This window comes from Chiloscyllium plagiosum, unplaced genomic scaffold (genome assembly GCF_037043375.1).
Source record: "Chiloscyllium plagiosum isolate Xiang-an unplaced genomic scaffold, Cpla_swu_hap1 HiC_scaffold_15, whole genome shotgun sequence".
Classification (NCBI taxonomy): Eukaryota; Metazoa; Chordata; class Chondrichthyes; order Orectolobiformes; family Hemiscylliidae; genus Chiloscyllium; species Chiloscyllium plagiosum.
The window spans coordinates 4,311,717-4,332,403 of NW_028270153.1; the positions used below are offsets into that span (position 1 = coordinate 4,311,717).

At 46.6% G+C, this 20,687-nt stretch overlaps 1 protein-coding gene across 4 annotated transcripts in view; it reads right to left on the minus strand.

The window, feature by feature from the left end:
* LOC122559887 (DENN domain-containing protein 3-like) overlaps positions 1-20,687 on the minus strand; it is a 180,647-nt gene that overhangs the window by 12,392 nt on the left and 147,568 nt on the right. For all 4 annotated transcript variants that reach the window (XR_015759511.1, XM_087994698.1, XM_087994696.1 and 1 more), the window contains 6 exons: positions 12,918-13,177; positions 11,415-11,588; positions 8,021-8,150; positions 4,890-4,997; positions 3,344-3,480; positions 598-767 (listed from right to left, as the gene is read on the minus strand). Coding sequence is in view for 3 of the 4 variants with exons in the window: in XM_087994698.1 (XP_087850824.1) it covers positions 598-767; positions 3,344-3,480; positions 4,890-4,997; positions 8,021-8,150; positions 11,415-11,588; positions 12,918-13,177 (979 nt within the window). In the remaining variant the exon portion in view is untranslated. The remainder of the gene's footprint in view (positions 1-597; positions 768-3,343; positions 3,481-4,889; positions 4,998-8,020; positions 8,151-11,414; positions 11,589-12,917; positions 13,178-20,687) is intronic.

A 20,687-nucleotide genomic window follows, 5' to 3' on the forward strand; every position in this document is an offset into this window, starting at 1 on the left:
ACTAGGTTACTAAATGGGTGGAGTGTTAATCCTTGCTCAGCTTCTCACAGGTGGATTTGAACTCACTTTCTGTAGGACATTCAGCCCTCAGCTCACTGGGTTACTAGCCAATAATATGACTAAATCCCCCTGGCCCCTCGAGATTGTGGGTGCCCAGTGAGTGGGAATCAGTGCCTTTCCTCATATCTCTCAGAGACTGGCGAAGGGCTCTGGCTGGGTATTTGGATTCGGAGTTGATTTTTCGTTTCAGTTTGATGTAGGAGGCTCTCTTTCCGACTTTCCAGGCAGGAGTAGGGGAGGGAGGGAGGGATGGAGGTAGAGAGTAGGGGAGGATGGAGGAAGGGGCAGAGGGAGGGTGGCAGGGAAGGATGGAAGAACGGAGTTGGGGGAGGGATGGATAGAGGGAGTAGGGGGAGGGATGGAGTGGGGGACGGCAGAGGGAGGGATGGAGGGAGGGAATGGGGAGGGGTGGATGGAGGGAGGGAGTGGGGGATGGCAGAGGGAGGAATGGAGGGAGGGAGTGAGGGACGGGAGATGGAGGGAATGGGGAAGAGAGTGAGGGGATGGTATTATGGTGGGTGTGGGGAGGCAGCTCACCTGATACTGTCCCCGTTCTCTTGTGTCTCCTCCTGGATCATGTCGGAGACTTGGTTGCGGTGACCCACCAACCTCTTGTTACAGCTCATGGCGAGCGCATCGATGATGTAAATGGACGAATCCTCCGATCCCAGCCACACCTGCTCGTACCCAATGCCAATCATACAGTTCTACAGCAGGAGAGAAACCGAGAGACTGGGTCAGCACTGAGCAACTGATCTCCTGTAAAACAAACGGACTTCCAGTACTGTGTCCTTTAAAGGAGCTGTCAACGTCAGGCTTTGTTTAATTTGGCCAATTGTTTTGTTGAAACAAAATGGTTAAAGGGGATTGCTCCAAGTGTCTTGTGGCACAGAGGTAGTGTCCCTAACTCTGGGTCAAATGGTCTGGCGTGTGTGATCTGTTTTAGAATTTGTTAGAGACAAAAAAAACTGCAGATGCTGGAACCCAAAGTAGGCAGGCAGGAGGCTGGAAGATCACAGTAAGCCTGGCAGCATCAGGAGGTGGAGAAGTCAACGTTTCGGGTGTAACCCTTCTTCAGGACTGGGGGTGGGTGTAGGGGGAGCTGCAGGGACAGGATGGTGAAGTGGGGATTGGTGAAGACAGGTAGAGGGTACGAACTGGTTGGTCAATGGAAGGAAATGATCTGGTTGGTGGCTGGGAGCAGTGGAAGGGAGGGGGAGGGACTGGGAAGGGAGTTGGGGGATGGGAAGGGAGGTTATTTGACATTGGAGAACTCAATGTTGAGTCTATTTTAGACTTCAGCTCCTCCTTCCTTTTTAAAGAAGCTAATGCTAATTTTTTCACTCAGCTCCTGATCTGTGGATACGCGGTGCAGAGAGGGCCATATGAACTGGCAGACTTCTTCATGAGTCTGCAACAGAGTCTTACCAAGGGGTTTTTAAATTCATTCACAGGTTGAGGACATTACTGGCTGGGCCAGCATGTATTGTCCATCCCTAATTGCCCAGAGGGGCAGTTTGGAGAGAACCATGTTTGCTGTGGGTCTGGAGTCACATACAGGCCAGACCGGGTGAGATTGCCAGTTTCTTTTACTAAAGGACATTCGTGAACCAGATAGGTTTTTTCTGACATTTGACAATGGTTTTGTGGGCATCATTAGATCCTAATTCCTGCTGAGGTGGAAATCAAACCCAGATTCCCAGGACCCAGATTCCCAGGACCCAGATTCCCAGGACCCAGATTCCCTGGACCCAGATTCCCAGGACCCAGATTCCCTGGGTCTCTGGACTAATCCCCAAAGGTGACCATGAACAGGCTCAGGCTGTTGTTGATGGAATGGGTTCTTGCAGCTCATTGCCTGCCTCTTATTTTGTGGTTGGGTCTGTGCCGCGATAGCCTTTAGACAGAGAGTGAATGGCATCAGCTGGTGTGCTTCTAGTCTTCATTGAAACATAGAAAATAGGGGCAAGACAAGGACATTCAGCCCATCTAGTCTGTTCATTCCATTCACAACTGATCATCCAGTTCAGTCCCCTGTTCCTACTTCCACTCTGTACCCCTTCATCCCTTTAATCGTTCCACAGTGGTGAGCACCCTCCCCAAAATCAAAATTACATTTCAATGTAAGTTTCCGTTGAAATTATGATTTTGTTATCCAGCCCAGGAGCTGATTACGTTTGTTTAATTCAGTTATTTTGAAATAGAATCATACACTACAGAAGAGGCCCTTTGGCCCATCGAGTCTGCCCCGGTTAAAAACAAACTTGCTCTAAATTTACACAACTCCCACTGTCCCACACTCGGCACATAACCGTGAATGTTGTGGCAGGCTGACTACAGGGGTTCAGGAAGGCAGCTCACCCCCACCTTCTCAGGGGACAACTAGGGACGGGGAATAAATACTGACCCAGTCAGCGACACCCACATCCTGTGAGTGAATTAAAAAAAAAGCTTCAAGTGCTCATCCAGGTACTTTTTAAAGATTTTGAGGTTTCTGCCACTGCGATCCACCCAGACAGCACATTCCAGACTCTCACCACTCTCTGGGTGAAAAAAATACAAATCCTTAAATTCCCCTAATCCTTCTGCCTTTCACCTTAAAATTTTGTCCCCTTTTAATTAACCCTTCAATTAAATAGTGGCAGCACCGTGTGCCCTAACCACCAGCCCACTCGGTAACTTAACCTGACCATCAGTGGCTCCACCACACCACTGTCACAGTTCACTCAACATGTATTCCATATCACGGGGGGAGGTGCTGGTGGGTGGTTTGGGGGGGGGATTTTTAAATTCATTTACGGGATGATGGTTTCACTGGCTAGGCCAGCATTTATTGCCCATTCCTGATTGTCCGGAGGACAGTTAAGAGTTAACCACATTGCTGTGGGTCTGGAGTCACACGTAGCCCAAATTTCCTTCCCTGAAGCACATTTAGTGAACCAGATGGAAACAGAAATTGCTGGAAAAGCTCAGAGGGTCTAGCAGCATCAGTGGAGAGAAATCAGACTTAATGTTTTGGGCCCATTGGGTCCACACAGGCTGCTGAGCTTTCTCAGCAATTTGTTTCTGATTTAAAGCATCTGCAGTTCTTCTGTTTTTTATTGAGTGAACCAGATGGGTTTTTCCTGATAATTAATAATGCTTTTGTGGCCATCATTAGATTTTTAATAACTTCAAATTCCACCATCTGCCATGGCTGGATTTGAACCCAGATCCCCAGGACATGACCTGGGTCTGGGGATTAACAGTCCAGCCATCGCCTCCTGTGCTCAGCTCCACTCACCAGTTTGGAATGGCCAGCTTGGATTGGCGGCTGCTCCATTATCCAAGTAGCTGCATTGTACATCATCACGCGGCCGTCACTCAGGCCACACCATAGCTTCGGGTGTGTCTCAGCGCTCTCACACGGGTCCAGGTTACCTGGCAACCAGAGGTCACAATGTCATTGCCAAACTGATGATGGTGATGCAGCAACAATTTGCATTCATGTAGCTCCCTCTTCTCAACATAGTTTAACGACCCCAGGCACCTCACAGGGCCATTAGTACACAAAGCTTGAGAAAAGGATAACGAGAGAGGATATATGGACACAGGGACCAAAGTTTGGTCTAACAATAACCCTTTAAAGTCTTGTTTTTAACAAATTATCTTATGCTTTGTTTGTGTTGAAATGATGACAGCATGATGACCCCCGTCCCCCAGTGAAGAAGGTGATGGGGTTGTGTTTTATTTGAAACAGTTGCAAAGCGAACATCAACCGACACAACACCGACCGAATCAGCCCATCCGAAAAAAAATCAAAGAGGTCAGTTTTAAAAGAGAGAGAAAGGGATGGGCAGAAAGATTTTGGGAGGGGTATTTCAGAGTTCAGGGCCCAGGCAGCTAAAGAAACAGCCAGCAATTGGTACTCAAGAGGCCAGAGTAGGACGAGATTGCAAAGATAGGGAAGGGCAAGGCTTTGGACGATGGGCAACTCAGATGAGAATGTTCAAATCAAGGCATGGTTTGACCAGAAGCCAATGTAAATCAGTGCTTGGAATGAAAGAGAATTTAAGCAGTAGATAGAGTAGAAGTCATATTAGAAAGTTGATACAAGTTTAACTTCAATTGAATAAAATTAACTAATAGATTGTTAGAGTTGTGGGAGGGCAAGCTTTCAGAGTCAGATGTGCTGGGAGAGAGTGAGCCCCAGAACCAGTGGGAACCAAAATCCAAAGGACCATTTCAAAAGTGTTGACGTGGTCCTGATCTCCGATCTGATCCTGCCTGAGCTGTTCTGTACAGAGAACGACAGTATTGTGTGAGTACCACATTACCCTGAGCTGGGAAATCGCAGCAACATGGAGAGATTGGACATTGGAGGGCGGTTGCTGCATCAATCTGCTCAGACTGACACCGGCTTTAACAGATTCAGTTGCAAAGTGAGGTTTCAGATATTCATAGTTACAAAGTAAAGGGATGCTCCAATGGAGATGATAAAATGCAAAAGGAATTTGATAATGCCAGATTTATTGTTGGGGGGAGGCCCAAGAAAGGGTCCAGAAGCTTAAAGCTGGAACCATGCAACATCAAACACGCTGATACGCTCAAACAGTTTTGAGGGGCTGAATGGCCTCCTGTTCTGAGTCTCATTTCTGTTTGGGGCAGGAGCCGAAGACATTCGGTGAGTTCTGCCCCTGAGACCATCAGCTGGTTAAGAAGCACTGTCCTTATGTTTCTGCAGTGCGAGGGTCTAGGAGGGGGATTGATGACGACCATCCAGGATTCGCAGTGGGAGTGAAATGTTCTGCCCTTGTGTGGCCCTCGCGAAAGGTCAGTCAGCCACTCACCAGGAACATACAGGAGGACATCAACTGCGTAGGGGGTAGAATTGGAATCAGTGAGGTGGAGGGTGTGCTTCAGGGCATCTGATGTCATCCGTGGAACGGCCTGTGACTCTGAGGTGGAGAAAGAAGAGAATTGTTAGAAAAGCAATGTCTCAGGAATGTTCTGACCCACCTTACCCCGGCCCTGTAATTCTGCTGGTTCAGAGTGTGTGGAGGAATACTGAAACGTGGACTCATACCGAGGTCCAGAGGTAATGCCTGGGTCAGTGAGAATCTCTCATTCTTTGGACACAGCTTGACTTTGCTTGTCTGTGATTTTGAATCCATTCTGAAGCCAGTTAAAGAACTCGAGACAGTGTCTGAGATGGAATGAGCTGGAGCTCAATGAGCTAGAGGATCCAAGGCCCAAACCAAAGATTTGTGCCCATACATTAGGCAAGAGTACTGAGGGACAGGTAGTAACAAGAGTCCCACTTGCCCCCTCAGAGGGATGTGAAAGCTCACACGAGACTGTTCCAACGTAGTAAGGGGCAAGGAGGAACAGCCGAGACATTATAAGAGTCCTAGAGCACGGAAACAGACCCTTCGGTGGGATCCAACCACTCCACACCAATCATATTTCCAAACTAAACTTTGGGGTGGCTCGGTGGTGAGCACTGCTGCCTCACAGCACCAGGGACCTGGGTTCAATTCCAGCCTCGGACGACTGTCTGCATGGAGTTTGCACACACAGTGTCTGCATGGGTTTCCTCTGGGTGCTTCGGTTTCCTCCCACAGTCCACATATGTGCAGGTTAGGTAAATTGGCCGTGCTAAATTGCCCATAGTGTTCTGGGATGTGTAGGTTTAGTGCATTAGTCAGGGGTAAATATAGGGAGGGGGAATAGGTCTGGGTGGGTTACCCTTTGGAGGGTCGATGTGGACTTGTTGGGCCAAAGGACCTGTTTCCACATTGTAGGGATTCTATGATTAGACAAGTCCCACCTGCCTGCATTTAACCCATATCTCTCCAAACCTTTCTTACTCATGTACTAATGCAAATACCATTTAAATGTTCTAACCATACCCGCAACTACCACTTTCTCTGGCTGTTCATTCCGCACACGAACCAGACTCGGTGTAAAAAACGTTGCTCTTCATGTCCTGAGGGACAGGGTGTACATGTATTTGGAAAGGCAAGGACCGATTCGGGATAGTCAACATGGCTTTGTGTGTGGGAAATCATGTCTCACAAACTTGATTGAGTTTTTTGAAGAAGTAACAAAGAGGATTGATGAGGGCAGAGCGGTAGCTGTGATCTATATGGACTTCAGTAAGGCGTTCAACAAGGTTCCCCATGGGAGACTGATTAGCAAGGTTAGATCTCAGGGAATACAGGGAGAACTAGCCATTTGGACACAGAACTGGCTCAAAGGTAGAAGACAGAGGGTGGTGGTGGAGGGTTGTTTTTCAGACTGGAGGCCTGTGACCAGTGGAGTGCCACAAGGATCGGTGCTGGGTCCACTACCTTTCATCATTTATATAAATGATTTGGATGTGAGCATAACAGGTATAGTTAGTAAGTTTGCAGATGACACTAAAATTGGAGGTGTAGTGGATAGCGAAGAAGGTTACTTCAGATTGCAACAGGATCTTGATCAGATGGGCCAATGGGCTGAGAAGTGGCAGATGCAGTTTAATTCAGATAAATGCGAGGTGCTGCATTTTGGGAAAGCAAATCTGAGCAGGACTTATACACAAAATGGTAAGACCTGGAGAGTATTGATGAACAAAGAGACCTTGGAGTGCAGGTTCATAGCTCCTTTAAAGTAGAGTCGCAAGTATATAGGATGGTGAAGGTGTTTGGTATGCTTTCTTTTATTGGTCAGAGTACTGAGGTCGTGTTGCGGCTGTACAGGACATTGATTAGGCCACTGTTGGAATATTGCGTGCAGTTCTGGTCTCCTTCCTGCCGGAAAGATGTTGTGAAACTTGAAAGGGTTCAGAAAAGATTTACAAGGATGTTGCCAGGGTTGGAGGATTTGAGCTATAGGGAGAGGCTGAGCAGGCTTGGGCTGTTTTCCCTGGAGCTTCGGAGGCTGAGGGGTGACCTTATAGAGGTTTATAAAATCATGAGGGACATGGATAGGATAAATAGGCAAAGTCTATTAGTTCTGGGGGAGTCCAGAACTAGAGGGCATAGGTTTAGGGTGAGAGGGGAAAGATATAAAAAGGCACCTAAGGGGCAACTTTTTCACACAGAGGGTGGTACGTGTATAGAATGAGCTGCCAGAGGATGTGGTGGAGGCTGGTACAATGACAACATTTAAAAGGCATTTGGATGGGTATATGAATAGGAAGGGTTTGGAGGGATGTGGGCCGGGTGCTGGCAGGTGGGACTAGATTGGGTTGGGATATCTGGTCAGCAAGGACGGGTTGGACCGAAGGGTCGGTTTCCAAGAGCTGTACATCTCGATGATTCTATGTCCTTCTTAAAACTTTCTCCTCTCACCCTAAACTTATTTCCTCCAGTTTTGAACTCCCATACCCTCGGGAAAAGACCCTTTCTATTCACCTTATCTGTGCGCCTCATGTTTTTATTAATCTCAATAAGGTCACCCCTAAAGCTCCTTAAGCTCTAGTGAAAAATGTCCCAGCCTTTCCAGCCTAATTGTATAAATCAGAATCCCCAATCCTGGCAACATCCTGGACATCTTTTCTGACCCTCTCCAGATGAATAACATCTTCCTATAGCAGGGCGATCCGAACTGCACATATGGATGTCTGTGGATGCGTTTGTGCACAATTTAGCTGTTGCCTTTCTTGCATTGTAACAGTGACTTTACTTCTAACAAATCTGGTTATGTAAGTTACTACAGAAATAAAGTTACCTCTTTAAATAAAAGCTAAAAGAACTGTGGATGCTATAAACCAGAATCAAAAACAGAAGTTGCTGCAAAAGCTCAGCAAGTCTGGCAGCATCTGTGGAGTTTTTGTTATCTGGTGCACTAACGACGTCAGGCTAACGGGGGAGTGAATGGTGAAACCAGCTTGAAAGGTGCTACATAAATGCACGGCATTGCTTTTGCCTACTGCTCCCAATTATTATCAATTACAAAGACACAAAGAGTATTGCAGAGTGGGCTGTGAGCTTACCTTGCCCGACAGTATGGTCCAGGTATGCCAGCTTGGAGGCGATCACCATGGGCCGTTGGTGAAAGTTACATTTAGCCACTGCATTGATGAGCTGAATGTTGCTGAGCGCCTGCTGAATGTACTGAGGGTCCTGCACAGAGGGTGGGAGGGATGGGGTGGGGAGACAATGGTAATGAAGAATCTCATCAGACAACAAACTCAGCACATTCCACACCCAAAATCAAAGCTGTCTCAGCAGCTCCTCACAACTACGTACTGCTGCGGGCCTTCCCTGTGGCTAGGTCAATGGGGAAAGTCACTGGCTGCTGGGCTGACTGGGTTATAGGGCAGGGGGTTGTCCTGGTTGGGGTTAGTTTTGGGGACAATTGGGATGTTCCGGTTTGCTTCAGTTGCCTTGGATGAGGGACACGCCTGAGCACCTGGTGCTGGGCGCTACCTGTGTATGATTCCTGCAGCAGTTAACAGGAGCAGCACTTCACTGAGTAATCTGTGACACTCCTCCATTAGGAGTTGACAGCAGGGGTCAGCACAAAGGAGGGGAGGGTGGGAGACTGGGAATCAGATTGGATTGTGGACTGGAAACTCCCAGCTTTAACCTCCTGTCCCATAACAGTACAGGTGAAATCGGCAGGCTGAAATCCTTACCATTGCCATAAAATCGGCTTCTCAATTCACATTAAAGCAAAATACCGTGGATTCTGGAGACCTGAAACCAACACAAAGAATGCTAGAGAAACTCAGTAGGTCTGGTAGCATGCGTGGGGAGAAACAGAGTTAATGTTTTGGGTCAAGTGACCCTTTTTCAGGATTGAGTCATACCAGAGTTGAAATGTTAATTCTGTTTCTCCAATGTTCTCCATGTTCCTTTCAGATTTTCCAACACAATCCTTCAGGCAGCCAGTCCCTGTACCAGTGTTGCGACTATTCATACTGTCCTCACTGCCCTTCCCCTCCCCACCCCAACCCCACCTGCTTGCAACCCAGGTCTCCGAGCATGGGGGTAAAGCCAGCTCTCCTCTCCATTTGGAGCCGGATGCTGATCTAATCCCAAGTCAGTGTTTGAGCACATTTTGTCATGATCTCATGCAGTTGGTTGACAGCTCATGAATCAAGTGAATTCAGAGAATCCAAATCCTCAGACCACCGTGGGGCGGGTGCTGCTGCTGGGGATGCTCAGACAGTGAATCGAGTGTGTATTTTTAATGTGGATTCTGGAGGACAGGGGTTTAGGTGCTGGGCAAAGAGGGAGAGATTTGGATAGTTTCAGCTGTAAGGCTGTTTGTGCCTTTCCCTGACCTGCAGTTGCTGCTCAGGGGGGTGAGCAGGTTAGCAGGATCCTGGGATTGTCTGCAATAAGACACTGGGGTGTGGAGATATCCTGGAGCAGGGCAGTCTCACTCTTTGGGGATATTGGGGAGCAAGGTCAGAGCCTGTGGTGAAGCAGTCCGTGTCCAATGCAACAAGATCTGGACAATATCCAGGCTTCAGCTGATAAGTGATATGTAACATTCATACCACACAAGTGCCAGGCAATGACCATCTCCAATAATCATTCAATGGTGTTACCATCAGTGTATGTCCCACTATCAACATCCTGGGGGTTACCACTGATCAGAAACAACTGGACTGACCACATAAACACAATGGTGGAAGTGGGTACTGCAGATGCTGGAGATTAGAGTCAAGATTAGAGTCATGCTGGAAAAGCATAGCAGGTCAGGCAGCATCTGAGGAGGATCCTGATGAAGGGCTTTTGCCCGAAACATCGATTTTCCTGCTCCTCAGATGCTGCCTGACCGGCTATCCTTTTCCAGCACCGCTCTAATATTGACACATAAACACAGTCTCTACAGGAGCAGATCAGAGGCTAGGAATACTGCAGCAAGTAACTCACCTCCTGACTCCCCAAAGCCTGTCCACCATCTACAAGGCACAAGTCAGGAGTATGATGGAATGCTCCCCACTTGCCTGGATGGGGGCAGCTCCAACAACACTCAAGAGGCTCAACACCATCCAGGACAAAGCAGCCCCCACTGGATTGGCACCACATCCACAAACATCCATTCCCTACTCGATGCTCAGTAGCAGCAGTGTGTACCATCTACAAGATTCACTGCAGAAACTCACCAAAGATCCTCAGACAGCACTTTCCAAACCCACAACCACTTCTATAGAGAAGGGTGAGGTCAGCAGGTACATGGGAATACCACCACCTGCAAGTTCCCCTCCAAGGCACTCACCATCTTGATTTGGAAATATATCACTGTTCCTTCACTGTCGCTGGATCAGAATCCTGGAATTCCCTCCTTAAGGTATTGTGAGTCTACCGACAGCACATGGACTGCAGCGGGTCAAGAAGGCAGCTCACCCCCACCTTCTCGAGGGGCAACTAGGGACAGGCAATAAATGCTGAAGAAGTCAATGGCACCCACATCCCATGAATGAATGAAAAAAAAGATTGGTTTGGATTGTATTCTAGGACCTTTTACCATGAGATTGCATCATCCTGCCATCAGCTCATCCATTGGTTCTCTGATACAACAGAGGGTTGCCAGGTCAAGGAGGTGAAACGTTATCAAGAATGCGAGTCATCTGATTAGCTGAGATCTGACTGAGATCTGGGAAAGCAGAATGGAGGGGCTGAGCGGTCTGCATCTGCCCTTGGTTTTGTGTGCGCATATGTCTGTTTGTGACTGGTCACACTGTTGCTTTGCACCAACACCACTCGAGGAAGTGATGGGCTTGCTGTTCCTTGTGAGGGTGAGTTTGAACAGGAGCAAGAGGAGGAAAGATCCTGGAATATTTATCCTGGGATTGCTGGCTCAAATATCTGGAAAACTCTGCCTTTAAGTCTGGGAGACTCTAGGAAAACTGGATTCCCTCTCTACTCAAAACTTGGAGAGTACCTATCCACCCAGAAATCGGAAGCAGTGGGACCTTGTTCAACACCAAAGGATCAAGGATCCTGAATGGCCCTCATACCTGCTCCTATACTCAACACGATCATGGCACGGCGCTTACTTCAACTGCACCTTCCCACATATTCCCTTTCTTCTCAGATCCTGGTAATCCATTCAGATCAGTCTGGAATGTACTCAGTGATGGAGCTCTCTGGGTTGGAGAATTCTAAGCCTTTGAAACCCTCTGGGTGAAGATATTTCTCCTCATCTCCATCTTACACAATCCAACTCTTCTCCTGAGGCGGTGTCTCTGTATTCTAGATTCTCCACAGTCCCTCTGTCTTTGACCTGGAAAAATGTCTTATGAATCTTGCAGGTTTCAATTTGATCACCCTTAATTCTTTAAAGCATTGGCTACACAACCACAGACAGAGGCTGGTCCATTGTTCACACTGAGATTCTAATGCTTTAAGCTTTGCTGCCTCCAATCTCACCTTGTGTCTATCTGCCAGGAACTTTCCTGCACACATCTCCCGGATGATCACCTTCCACAGGTCCCTCTCTGACTTGAGGTTGGCGATGAAGGGCTCCTTTTTATCCCGCACCTTGATCTTCAGGGCTAGGATCTTGAGCGGGAAGATTGATACTGGTAAACAGAATTCCACTTCCTGAGAATGATAAAAACACACAGTCAGGCATATCCAATCTAAATGCACATGGGTAGTGTGACAGAGTGGTGGAGAATCTTTGTGTGTTACTGGACTGTGACTTATTTCTAGCTTTGACTATTCTAAAGTTCTCTCGCCAATCTTCCAATACTTGATAAACTTGTGCTCATTGTTACATGTGTCCCAACTCATTCATCATCCTCTGTGCTCACTTCAGAATGGCCTTCTCCAGACCTGACCATTCCAACACTTTCCTGAATAGCCTCTTATCTTCTAATCTCAGCTCCCACACTAAGTTCCTTTGCTCCATTACCTACTGAGATCACTCATCTATTTAGGCTCCTGGACAAACAATTAAATGTCTCCCATCCTTTTGTTCAAATTCCTGCAAGGCCTACACTCTCTTCTCTCTTGAACTCATCATAGAATCCCTACAGTAGGGAGGCAGGCCATTCAGCCCTTTGAATCCACACTGACTCACCCGAACCCCTGCCTTAACTCTGTTACAATATATTTCCTATGTCTAACCCATCTAGCCTGCACATTCTGGGAAATTTAGCATGGCCAATGTACCCTAAACTGCACATCTTTGGACTGTGGAAGAAATCTCTCTCTCACACACACACACACACACACACACACACACACACACACACACACACACACACACAAGGGTGTAATCAAACCTGGGGCCCTGGCGCTGTGAGGCAGCAGTGCTAACCACTGCACCACCCCACCTGCAGAGATAGCCTCCAGTCCTGAAGTTCCTGATTTGAATCTCTCCGCCAGGGATAAACATATCAACAGTAAGGGCTTGGGACTCACTCTCGCAACCACTCTACCTTACTCTCCTCCTTTGAAACCTACTTCTTGGACAAAGCTGTCAGTCCTTAGAGGTTACATTTCTCTTCTGTAGTTTGAGCATAAATTTTGTTCAGGGTAGCTTGAGATAGCTCCCTGGTCCCCCTCACTGGTGCTAACTTTCCATTCCATATTTATTAATAGAATTGAAATTCCTTCAACATTACAACTGCTCCACCATCTCTCTTTAACGGAGGGAAGACGTTTCCTTGGAAGGGCTGAGACCAGGACTGGGAGGCCTAAATAAAAGATAACCACAGGTAACTCCAATAAGGGAATTCAGCAGAAAGCTGATTACCCAGAGAGTGGTGGGAACATGGGACCTGCTCTCATACAGAATGGGCAAGGCGAACAGTATCAATACACTCAAAGTCTGAGTGTGGAGGGATATGTTGATAATGAGATGAAACATGGCCATAGGAGACTCTGTAAAATTCTGAATTCTGTTCTATCACTCTCACACTGTACCTCGATGTCTCGGAAAAGAGCAATCTCCTTGCAGTATGGGTGTGCCTCCATCAACAGGAACAGGCGTTTCTGACTCAGCACTACGCGGCCCAGACCATAGCTGGTCTTCACCGGGTTCGACACCTTCGAGATTCGCTCGTTTTCCAGAAGGTTCTGCATGACTTCAGGTGGTAGCGTGATGTTGTCCATCTCCGACTTAATCTCATTCCAACGGGAGTACAGCTCGTCGAACATCTTTGGCTCAATCAGCTTCTGCTGTCCTGAAAGGGAACAATCGACAAAGAAAATGTGTTTCAAATTAGCATCAGGGACTTGAGAGGCCATTCAGCCCCTTGGAATGGATCCTGATTGACCTGCCTTCACACCATATCCTTACAACAACAACTTGCATTTCGCTGCCAACTTCAATGGGCTTCCAATAGAAACGTGACTTTGAGTATCATGGTGAGGCGTTTGGCCAAACTGGATTAGGCAGCTGAAGGCAAGGGCATTAATGATGGAATGGTTAAAACTGGAGATGCTGAAGAGGCCCAGACCAGAGGAGCCCAGACTTCTCAATGGTATGGGAAACTGGAGGAGAACAAGAAACAGGGAGGGGTGAGGGACAAGAATTGCTTGACTGAGAGCCAATACCAGTCAGTGAGTAATGGAACCTGCTGTAACGAGAGGGAGGGAAATGTTTTGCAACCAACAAAAGTCTATCCATCTCACTTTTGAAATTTTCAATTGGCCAAGATATTTGCACAGGAGAGAATTGTCACCACTCACTGTATGAAGGACTGCTTTCATTCTCGAAGAGATCCCCTCTAATATCTAGGTTCCATGTTTGTGAATTCTCTATCCAGCCAGTTAAAACCTTTAATCATCTTGATCACCTTAATTAATCATGCCCTAATTTCCTTGTCTCATTGGATTACAACTTTAGTCTTTGTAATCCATCTTCATAACTGAACTCTGTGAGGTGTGGTCTCATACATGTGAATCTGAGTCTTTCCTGTCCAAGGCCAGTTTAGGATCTCCTTGCCCAGTAACACCTGAGAGAGTTTGACTAAAGCTCTCTATAACTGAAGTATCATTTCCTCACCTTTATATTCCAGCTCCCTTGAGATAAAGGCTGACATTGAATTGGTCATTGGGATTGTCTTTTGTACCTGTTCATGATCTTCTAGTGTGTTCTGTAAGACTGTTCCTCCACTGTCTCTTACCGATCCTTTTTGTTCACTCTGCTAACATGGAGTGGGGGGCGGGGGGGGGGGAGGGGTGGGGGGGAGGTGGCAGAAGAGGTGTCCTTCTGAAGGCCACTTACTCAATTGCCAAACCTGCACCAAATGCATCTCACCTTGGGCCTAGCCCTGAGTTGTTATCCCTGGATGAGCCAACAGGCTGGCTGGAGTTTTGCAGCTGTGTGGTCCCTCATTGTTCCTGAGCATGGACAGGATTCCCATAGCAAGCTGTACCCATAGCTGGTTTATAAAGGATCATTCGGCAATGTTGACAATCCTTTTTTTCCAATGGCTTCTTAATTATCTTTCCCTTGTCCTTCTCCTTATCCCTTAGCTCACCTGGTTGTGTGGGGGTTGGGGGTTGGTGTGTGGGTGAGTGGGTAAGTTATATCTACAATAGCACCATGAACAGTAAACATTTCTGTTAGATCTATATTATGATTAACACCCTCTCATACATGGAGATGCATGTTTATAAGTACTGTTTATATTATAATCTCCACATTGCTCCAACAAGACACACTCTTTGGGAAGAGACAAAGTCACCAATTGGACAAGCCTGGTTCAACACTGCTCAGTGAACTCTTTCAGATTGAACAGGGCCATTTTCTAGCAGTTTGGGGTCAGTTGGTACCACACTCACAGTACACTGCTGCCTCACCCCTTGATGTGAGGGGCTGTGCCTGAGTGAGCCTGTGGAGACTGGCCTTTGAGTCAGGATAAGATGTCCAATTGTCCAAGGCAGCCAACCGGGCACACAGCTGAGTGGCCAACAGCTATCCTGGGCAGCCTGGGATATTCCCAACTCCACTGCTGTGACTTCCCCCAGGAATCACTGCCACATCCAACAGATTGCAGGAGTTGCAGCCCCCTGCCAAGAGGAAGTTGGTGCACAGAGACAGTCAGAGGGCCTAGTCGGGAAGTAGTTTTTCAGTATGATGGCTATTGATTGGAGCAGGAGTCAATTGGATGGAAACGAAACTGAATGGTGATGATGCAGAATTCTCAACCCAATGAGTCACAGGCTCAGATCTCAGGTTGCAAGGTAGAATCATCAACTAAAAGGGCTCAGCTTGTCTGTGCTGGCTCTCTGTTCTATCGCTTGGCCCACTCCCCAGTAACTCTTCACATCTTTCCTCTTCAGATAATGATCCAATGCCCTTTGAAACGTTATGGTTGAATCTGCGTCCACCATACTCTCAGGCAGTGCATTCCAAATCCTAAACACTTCCTGTGTAACTTCCCCAGTCTACCTTCATGACTAAAGTTCCTCATTCTGTCATCACTGCTGTGAATCTTTTCTGCAGCCCTGCCCAATTCCTTCCCAAAGACCAGCGTCCAGACATGGGGTCCACAACTCTGGGTGTGATGACAGTTTTGTGAAACCAGTGATTTTGCGCTAGAACTGGGGGTCAGTGAAGCAGCTGTCCTTTAGGGAACTGATACTTCCACCCTTACCCAGTCTGGACAGAGGGCTCTGTGCCCAGTCTCACAGGGTGCCTCTCATTTCCCCCCCGAGGAGAACTGAGGAATGAACAATGAATGATGCCCTTGGCTCAGGAATGCATGAGAAAAACAGACTGAGGTGTGGTGACAAGCAATGACAGATGTGGTACTCTGAGGTAAAGTGACTGTCACCAGTGAACACTGCGGCTAAACTGGGGCACAGCAGGATCCCAAAGACAGCCAATGATCTGCCATTGGTGGTGTGAATTCAGAATTGGGATCATTGCAGACACTCTCTTTTCTTCTTTGGAACAGCCTTGAAGGATCTTTAACACACACCAGGTACCAGGGGCCCTCATCCTTTTTGGACTTATTGCAAAGCCAGTGTCTGACTATGTATTTCAAAGTTAAAAATCACGCAACACCAGGTTATAGTCCATCATGTTGAATTGGAAGCACTAGCTTTCGGAGCACTGCACCTTCATCAGGTAGCTAGTAGGGTAGGATCATAGGACACAGAATTTATAATAAAATATCCTAGTGTCATACACTGGTGCAATATATTGAACAAACCTAAAACCTGCAGCCCATTCTAAAAGATGAAAAACTTAACAGTTTTGTTCAATATATCGCATCAATGTATGACACTGTCATCTTTCTCTATAAATTCTGTGTCCTACGATCCTACTCCACTAACTACCTGATGAAGGAGCAGCGCTCTGAAAGTTTGTAATGCCAAATAGGCCAGTTAGAGTATAACCTGGTGTTGTTTGATTTTTAACTTTGTCCATCCCAGTCCAACACCGGCTCCTCCACATCATATGTATTTCTAGAATGAGAATGATTGCTTATCATGGGGAAGGCAGGGGAAGGAGGAGGGAAGACAGATGCAAATTAATCCCTTCCTCCTTACATACTCGGGGTGAGTATATTTCAAGTATTTTCCTTCATTTGAATCCAGGTGTTTCTCCATGTAGGCCTGGATTTTCCAGAGTAACCGTGGGGTGTGGTCTCAATGTCTCCTTAATAGATACACGGAGATGGCTGCCGGCCTAATTCAGGCCTTCGGTCTATTTGGAGCAGCCAGTGGGCTCTGAGCTGACCTTGTTAACACTCAGGGGTACACAGCCGGTGTGGATCAGAGCATGTAGATTTTAACCGGCGAACAAAAACTGCTTTCAAGAAACTAATCACAACTGCAAATAACTGAGCCACAAAAGGGTCGGCTAGGTTTTGTTTTTAAGGAGCTTGCTGAGATTTTATTTTCTTTTAGTCTTTCTCTTCTTGGAATTTTCCTTTTTTGGCGGCCCTGCACAAATTAAAAAGAATAGGTTTCGGATCAGTGCCAGGAAAATGAGAAACTGTAACATCTGCTAATCTGCCTGTGATATCGCACTGCTCCCAGACCAGGTCCAAACTTACACACCAGCTGGTGACTGCTTCCCTCACTCGGAAGGGACTGCTGACCCAGGTCACAAAACCCCCACCTGCCGTTTGTGAGGAGGGAGGAGGGGGATCAGCAGAGATTCCTATCCGTCCCTAGACTCCCACATCCCCCACTGAATGTGGAGACAACATTTCGAGCTGTCACACTCTGCAGGAACCTCTCACTAAACTCAGAACAAAATCCTGTGGATGCTGGAAACCGAAAATAAAAACCTAGAGTGCTGGAGAAACTCAGCAGGTCTGGCAGTATCTGTGAATAGAGAAACAGAGTTAAAGATCCAAGTCTGGTATGACTTCTTCAGAACACTATTTTTATTTTTGGAATCTCTGGCACTCTGGTTCAATTGAGGAAACATTTTTCCTGATTCAATGGTCACTTTGAGACCCCTGCTCGATTTCAGCTGTGTATGCAGAAACCACTGAGAGGGTTATAATTCTCGGCAGAAGTGGTACTGCTGATGCTGGAGATTAGGATCAAGATTAGTGTGGTGCTGGAAAAGCACAGCAGGTCAGGCAGCATCCGAGGAGCAGAAAAATTGATGTTTCGGACAAAAGGTCTTCATCAGGAACGGAGCCCTGATGAAGGGCTTTTGCCCGAAATTCGATTTTCCTGCTCCTCAGATACTGCCTGACCTGCTGTGCTTTTCCAGCACCACTCGAACTTTGGGTTATAATGCTGTACAGTACAATCGAAAACCTAAGAGACTTAAACTAAAGAAAAATCAGAAAGTACGAGAGAAACCCATCTGTGGAGAGATAAATGTTTTAGAGAATTTATGTTTCAAGTTTATTGGATTGAAAGTGTTAAATCTGTTTCTCTCTCAGATCTTGCTGGACCTGTCGAATTTTTGCCCCATTCTGTTTTTGTTTCAGATCACCAGCATCCACAGCACTCTGTCTTAATTTCAGAGTTTGACAAAAATTAGCCTGACACTGTGGTCGGTTTCCTCTTCCAGGCGTCTGACTGAACCAAAAGAGGGTTCTGGATTAGTGATGCTGGAAGAGCACACAGCAGTTCAGGCAGCATCCAAGGAGCAGCGAAATCGACGTTTTGGGCAAAAGCCCTTCACCAGGAGGGCTTTTGCCCGAAACGTCGATTTTACTGCTCCTTGGATGCTGCCTGAACTGCTGTGCTCTTCCAGCACCACTAATCCAGAATCTGGTTTCCAGCATCTGCAGTCATTGTTTTTACCTCTGAACCAAAAGAGGGACCTCCTGTCAAATTTCATTTCACACTCATCAGGACAGAATTGCAAGAATGCCAAAACTCGGAGGAAACACCAATTTATCCTGCGTGAGAACAGGCTGCTAATTGGAATCAACAAATCCACTCCCTTGACTTGCAATCCTGTCCAGACAATTTAGGACAACAAAAATTCAACAAAAATAACAGAAAATCTTGAACGATATTCCAGTTCTGTAATACCAGGTAAATATTCAGAGGGGGCCAGTTCCCCTAATGCTCTGGAACTAATTGCAACCTGACTTTCCAGACTTGTTTTTCCCCAGGAACTATCTGGAGCTAGGCCTGAACCCTCCATCCTCTGACTCCCAGACAGAAAGGCTCCCACTGAGTCAAAGGCTCACTCCCTCCATGCCTACACTCTGACTGATTAAGTAGGGGCACATTAAGAACACTCACTCACTCACCATTAATAAATCCTTACATTTAGGAGATTTAATCTTCAGAAGTTGCTGGTAGATTTACACAGCTTGCTCCTTTGCTTTGGACAAACCAATTTCTCTGTTACTTTGACGAATTTGCACATTAGTTACTCAAGAGAGTCACAGTAGTAGGATTTGATGAAAGTAAATTATGTTTCCCTGTCTTGATGGAGTTATTTGATGAAGTAACAGGATGGGTCAATGGAGACTGTACAGTAGACAGTCTGGAAAAAATATTATCAGACGTCTCTCCAGATAGAATTTGCAGCACACAGTATTAAAAGGGGAGTGGTGTTAGAATCACAACACATTATAGCAATGGGGCGGTGGCAATAGGATTAGAAACACACAGGATTAAAGGGGAGTGCTGGTTGAATTGGAACACAGGGTATCATTGAGGGAGTAGAATTAGAAGTATGGAAGGACATTCGTGCAGGGTTGGAAGCTAAGAGTGGTGAATATGATTGGAGCATGGGTGGCTTACAGTGCCATGGACCTGGGTTCGATTCCACCCTTGGAGGGCATTCTGTGTGGAGTTTGATCAAGAAAGAAATGGTGTTGGATCTCTTGAAGGTTTCTTGATGGTATCTACCCCCAAATTATTGAGAGAGGCAAGAGAGGAGATTGCTGGGGCCTTGACCAAGACCTTTGTATCCTCATTATCTATGGAAGAGGTCCCAGAGGGCTGGCGAGTAGTTAATGTTGTTCCTCTGTTCAGGAAGGGAAATAGAGAAAATCCAGGACACTATAGACCAATGAGTCTCATATCCGTGACTAGGAAGCTATTAGAGAGAATTCTTATGGATAGGCTTAATAGATATTTGGAAAAGCATGGCCTAATTAGGGACAGTCAGCATGGCCTTGTGCAGGGCAGGTCATGTGTTACTAACTTAATTGAATTTTTCGAGGAGGTGCCAAAGTTGATCAATGAGGATTGAGCAGTGGATGTTGTCTACGTGGATATTAGTCAGGCTTTTGACAAGTTCTCTCATGGTAGGTTCATCCAAAAGATTAAGATTCATAGGATCTACGGTGACTTGGCCACATGGATTCAGAGTTGGCTTGCCCATAGATGGCAGAGGGTAGTGGTGAAAAGGGTGTTTTTCAGGCCGAAGGTCCATGACTAGTGGTGTTCTGTAGAGACCTGTACTGGGACCTCTTCTGTTTGTGGCATATATAAATGACTTGGATGAATATGTAGATGGGTGGGTTAGTAAGTTGCAGATGGTACAAAGATCAGTGGAGTTGTGGATCGTGTAGACAATTTGTTAAAGGATACAGTGGGATATGGATCAGCTGCAAGTTATGGGCAGAGAAATGACAGATGAAGTTTAATTAGGGTAAGTGTGAGGTGCTGCACTTTGGGAGATCAAACATTAAGGAAAAGTATACAGTTAATGGCAGGACCCTGAACAGCATTGATGTACAGAGGGATCTTGGGGTTCAAGTCCATTACTCCCTGAAAGTGGCCCCACAAGGAGACAGGGTGGTAAAGAAGGTGTACGGCATGCTGCCTTTATTGGTCGGGGAATTGAGTACAAGAGTCAGGATGTCATGGTGCAGCTTTATAAGACTTTGGTTAGGCCACACTTACGAGTATTGTGTTAAATTTTGGTCACCACATTACAGGAAGGATGTGGAGGCTTTGGAGATGGTGCAGAAGAGGTATATCAGGATGCTGCCTGGATTAGAGGGTTTGAGGCTGGAAAAACTCAAGTTGTTTTCTCTCAAGCGACAGCAGCTGAGGGGAGACTTGATCGAAGTCTGTAAAATTATGGGACGCATGGATAGGGTTGGTGGTTAGAATCTTTTTCCCAGACTTGAAATGTCTAAAACTAGGGGGCATGCATTTAAGGTGAGAGGGGGAAAGTTCAAAGGAGATGTGAAGGGCAAGTTTTTTTACACAGAGAGTGGTAGGATTGTGGAACATGCTGCTAGAGGGGGTGGTGGAGGAATGTACGATAAGGGCATTTAAGGGACTTTTAGATGA